Genomic DNA, 5,158 nt, shown 5'->3' with positions numbered 1-5,158 from the left:
GGCTGTTAGCTTTAACTGTGTAATAGATATTGGCTGCACATGTTCTTTTGATTGTTAGATATTGACTACACATGTTCTTGCCTAATATTTACCCAATTGTATCGTTCCACAGTTTGACCGCACTCACTTTAATTAACTAGATAAATGTCATAAGGGACCTCGTCTAAGGATACTTAACTATATAAACTCACTTAGTTAGCTAAGATCAATTAATCAAAATCAAACCCGAATATATATGTCACTGTCCTGCAAACTACCTATATATCTAGGACAACAATCATTATCAATTACCAAAAATGACTCAACATCTTAGTATTTCAGGTCTAGTTGGGAAGCTTGTGGCTGAATCGGAGGTTAACTGCAGTGCTGACAAATACTACGAAATCTTTAAGCAACATGAAGGCATTCCTATTGCAATCCCACATATTTACACTGGTGTAAATGTTATCGAAGGACAGGGAACTACTTCGGGTTGTATCATCCAATGGAACTATATTGTTGGTATGCTATTAGGACTCCTAAAACGAAGATTGCTTATATTTGAATGATTTTGGTGCTGTGTTTTCATATTGTGCGTTTTACAAAGGCTTCTTACATCTATAACTATTATGTTTGTGTATGCAGAAAGTAAAAACGAATTTGTCCACACAAAAATAACATACGATGACGAGACAAGGACTATCCGTTACGATGTCTTAGAAGGACAGGCAATGGAGAAATACAAGAAGTTTTCTGCAATTCTTATAGCTAAGCCAAAGGATAATGGAATGGTAGTATTGTGAGATGGACTATCGAATATGAGAAGATTAACGAGGATTCTCCAGTTCCATTTCACTATCTAGGCTTCTTCCAGTCGATAATCAGGGACTTGGACTCTTACATTTGCAGTTTACGGTAAACTCCCGTCGATGGTATACATCGACCCTTCCCACTAATATAGTTTCTTGGTGTATGGTGTCTGTGTGATAATAATTAGTATGTGGATTTTCCACAATCTCAATAATCTGCATGCATGGACACATGTATGGTTTGTAGTAAGCCAAAGCCAGTTGAGCAGTCTCTCCGCATAATGTTAATGAAACCTCTCATCACGAGGGATTGTGTATTGAAGTGTTGTTTTTTATCGTTTGCACGCTTTTTTGGAATCGGATGTTGGAAATTGGAATTTGTTTGGGTGGTGGAAGAACTAAGTTATCTGTCTTTCGAGTACTACTAGAAACAAGTAGTTTAACTACCCCTAGTTAGTAAGTTCGCGAATGATTCGCGAATCATTCGCGAATTTTTCCGTATCACGAATTTTACCGTCTTATTCGCGTACGTTTGCAACTCCGAACCCAAGTCGCGTATTATGTGGCATTCCCGGATTATTCGCGAACCGTTCACGAATTTTACGTATTCCGAATGATACGTCCGCTTAATTCGTCATAAATTCTTTAGTTTTTACTTTTCAAAGACTCCACTTTTTGGGCTTTACTACCTTCCGAGCATACACGACCGAATATTAGACGTGTTGTAATTTTTATGAAACAAAAACGATTGAAGAGATTTGAAGGTGAAGGTGAGAGAGATCTCAAACTCACTAACCAAGCATCTAAACCACCATACGACGTCCTCTTGGATAACTAATGTTGTATATATTATTAATATCATCATATTAAGTTTATTTTTTCTTTAAATAACTCACACATATGCATAAAAATTGGTCTATGACCTTATAAATACAAATTATTTGTTATATATAGATACCGAATTTTCAGAGCCGAACTCACATTTATAAATCGAATTATACACGTACGTATGCCGTTCCGAATTACTGACGAATCACGTCCCGTTGACCGAATTTTGGACCGAATCTGGATTTTACAAAACCGTATAATACTCGTACGTTTGCCGTTCCGTACGTTTGTCGAATCCCGAATTGCTAACTAGGATGAATACGTCCCTGAAAAATTTGGGGTGTAAATAAAATGTCATGGCTGACATTTAAATTTCGTGGCCCCCAATTAAACTAGGTTTTTTATTTTATATGGATTTGTAATATAACTATTTGAAAAAATTTATGACAACTTTAAATGTTTACAGGAAAACTTTGAATGTAGATCGTGAATATAATTGATCGATAGGGTTTGGATATTAAATCCAAACCTTGAAAACCTGTCATGTCATCATCATGGAGAAATGTTCAGAATTATTGATTATTACTCATAAGGTGTGTATCACAACTCAAATGATGGAAGTATTTTCAGACAATCTTTTATCGTCACAAGATCTTTGATTGACAGCAGAAATATGTAACGGAACAACTCAGTCTCCTTATATCATCAGCATTTAATCAATTTATTAATATTTGGTTCCTACATAAGCTCATTCAACTAAGATAAAATCAGTTGAATTTTTCCTGGGAATATGCCTCTCTTTGAATATTAGCAACATGTATCATAAAGGTCTCTCTTGGTTTGCTGTGTCCCTTTGTATCTGTCGCATTTTTCCAATTTATGTAAAAACTGCATGTTTTCTTAAATCATATCGTGGAACACTTTCAAACTGGACTAGTCTGCAAAATGATGACACTGTAGTCTATAGGACTCGTCGCATCAATAACATAGGTTTTGATCCTTGCTACCATTTTCCTTCCTATACTTGGGATTTGGAAAAGGAAAAAAGTTGATCGAAGGATTGGCTGGATAATATAGTTAACTACTTTCTCACACAATCTTATCTTGTCATGAGAGAAAATAAAAAAAAAATACATAAAGAAACAGAATACAACTCACTATGTCATCAGCCTTCAGCCAATTCATCCATGTTTAGTTTCTATATAAACTCATTCAACTAAGATCAAATTCATCAAAATCAGTATTATATCTTTCATTGTTTCGCAAACTACCTATATATTTCAGGCAACAATCATTTACAGATGGCTCATCATCATACCATTTAAGGTCTAGTTGGCAAGATTGTGACCGAATTGGAGGTTAACTGTAATCCTGACAAGTATTACGAAATTTGGAAGCACCACGAAAAGGTTCCTACTGCCTGATGGACACAATTTTGTGTCCGATTTTTTCTTGATTCTATATATTGATAGTGCTCCTTTTTATACTAATTTTGAAGTTTTATGTGTTTGTAGGTATTTTTGGTCAATAAACATTTTTGGAAAAATCGGCTCCAAAAGTTGTCTAATGCACCCGGAGGAATTGATTTTGGCACCCACGGTTTGGATAAGGGGCACCTCCAGTGCATCCCCAAGAGATCTGCTATCTGCACCTCTAGTATGGATAGGGGGCGGCCATCTTCTTTATTTGAAATTCAGAATTTGACGGGAAATAGTAGCAGCAGCGATGCAGATTTAGGGTTGAAGTTTGAGCGATTTCTGGTGAGATTCAATTGCATATATCGGTTGGGTGGACTTCCTGGAGCTTAACAGGATTCATGTGTGTGTTTGGACCCAACCAATTGGGCTAGATAAGTCGGGAGAAGAAAACAGAGGAGGTGAAGTTTATCGGGTCTGTTAACAGATTTCGGTGGAGATTGTATCGGAGGTTGACGTGCAGATGGGTTTGGATTCACTTGATTTGTCAAAACAGGATTGGTATGTGTCACAGATTCAAAAAAATAGCAACAAATCTTAAAAATCAATCAAAACAGAGGAGGAGAAGATATTACGGGTTCTAGTGAGTTTATATATGGCAGATACGTAATTATGTTGGGTTTAATTCGAGATAGGATATTGCTCTAACCTAGTTAGAGTGTAGACATATCATATAAACGCGTAAAGAAGATTTTCCAGTGAAAGAAATCCCGAGACTTGAGGTGGAGGAAAAATAAGAATAACCGAAGATTTCTTGAGGTTTAATCGAGTTGTTGGCTATATATAGGTTGGTTGCAAGTCAGAGAGAGGTTACGCAACCTTAGGAGAAGTTTAGAACCCAACAGAGAAGAATCATTCGAGTGCAGAGCGAGTTACACCAGCAAGAGAAGAAGAAGAAGCTGAAGAACAAAACACCATTCAAAACAGTCGTTCTGTCAGTCTTATATCTCAACACTTAGGCGTCTCAATTTGTAACACACCTACAGTAACCAACATTTCTCTATAACAGTTCGTCCTTTGTAACAGCTTCTTTGTAGCGCCGATACAGCGTTGCAAACTGTCTGTTTTATTGAACCATAAACCAATATTTTAAGCAATTGATTAATATGAGGAGCTAAACCCAATTGCTGAGGCGACAGAGGAAGCTATTTTTCCAACAAAAAGTGGTATATTCTATTTTATCTTTTTATTTGCAATTATTATATGATTATTTACCTTGATCGAAAATTGTTTGAATGATTTTTGTTAAGCAATTGTTATTTCTTTTGATAGAGCATACTTGGACCTAGGTTTTTGATGTTCTATGCTTCGGATTTACACTTGTTATTTTGAGAATCTACACGTTGCAATAGTTTAGAATCAAATTGAACGAGAAAATTGCATGAATATAAATATTGGATTAAATCACTTTGAACTTGGAAAATAGTGGAATCTTAGCCTCAGTGTTCTTTTAATATCGATATCATCTTTGATTGAGTTTGCTACAACTATTAGTGTGTTTTCTATTTTAGTTTTAGAATTTAAGTCTAAATATCATCCTTCGCAAGTCTGAGAATCAAATATCTTTTTACCACTATCTATAAATTACATCAATTTTGGCGCCGCCGACGCGGATTTGCTTTTAGGGTTTTAGATTTATTTTTCTTTTATTTTTTTAGTTTTTTTTTATTTTTGTTGGATTTTACGTTTTTTGGGTATTTATCTTTTGTCTACAGGTTTTGGATCATAAAGAAAATTGAGCCAAGGAGTTTGGTGATTTCGTAAAGACTTGGAGCGAAAGATTAAAGCGAAAAGAACGAAAAAGAAGACAATTTTATTTTAGTTATTCTTTTTATTTTATTTTTTAGGATTTTGTTTATTTTTCCTTTCTTTTTGGACTTTGGACTTTAAACTTTGAGACATTATTTTTTTAAACCCTACGGAAGGATAGTTTTAAATATAAACTGTTTGTAGAGAAGGACGGCGATTACAATATCGACTCGGCCCCTCGGGTTCGTACATGACATAGGAGTCGTGGCCCGAGTCGACTACAACGGTTCATCCCCCGTCTGGAACGGGAGGTAAGAT

The 5,158-nt window shown here is 35.6% G+C and overlaps 1 protein-coding gene across 1 annotated transcript; it reads left to right on the top strand.

Moving 5' to 3' along the window:
* Positions 1-230: 230 nt before the first annotated feature.
* LOC113278356 (major latex protein 15-like) lies at positions 231-1,175 on the top strand. The gene is made up of 2 exons (XM_026527217.1): positions 231-501; positions 625-1,175. Exons 1-2 carry the CDS (start codon positions 297-299, stop codon positions 780-782), a joined length of 363 nt encoding a protein of 120 aa, XP_026383002.1. The 5' UTR covers positions 231-296; the 3' UTR covers positions 783-1,175.
* The last annotated feature ends 3,983 nt before the right edge of the window (positions 1,176-5,158 follow it).

The sequence above is a fragment of the Papaver somniferum genome, chromosome 5 (assembly GCF_003573695.1).
Source record: "Papaver somniferum cultivar HN1 chromosome 5, ASM357369v1, whole genome shotgun sequence".
Lineage (NCBI taxonomy): Eukaryota > Viridiplantae > Streptophyta > Magnoliopsida > Ranunculales > Papaveraceae > Papaver > Papaver somniferum.
This window is presented reverse-complemented; position numbering and strand designations above follow the sequence as displayed.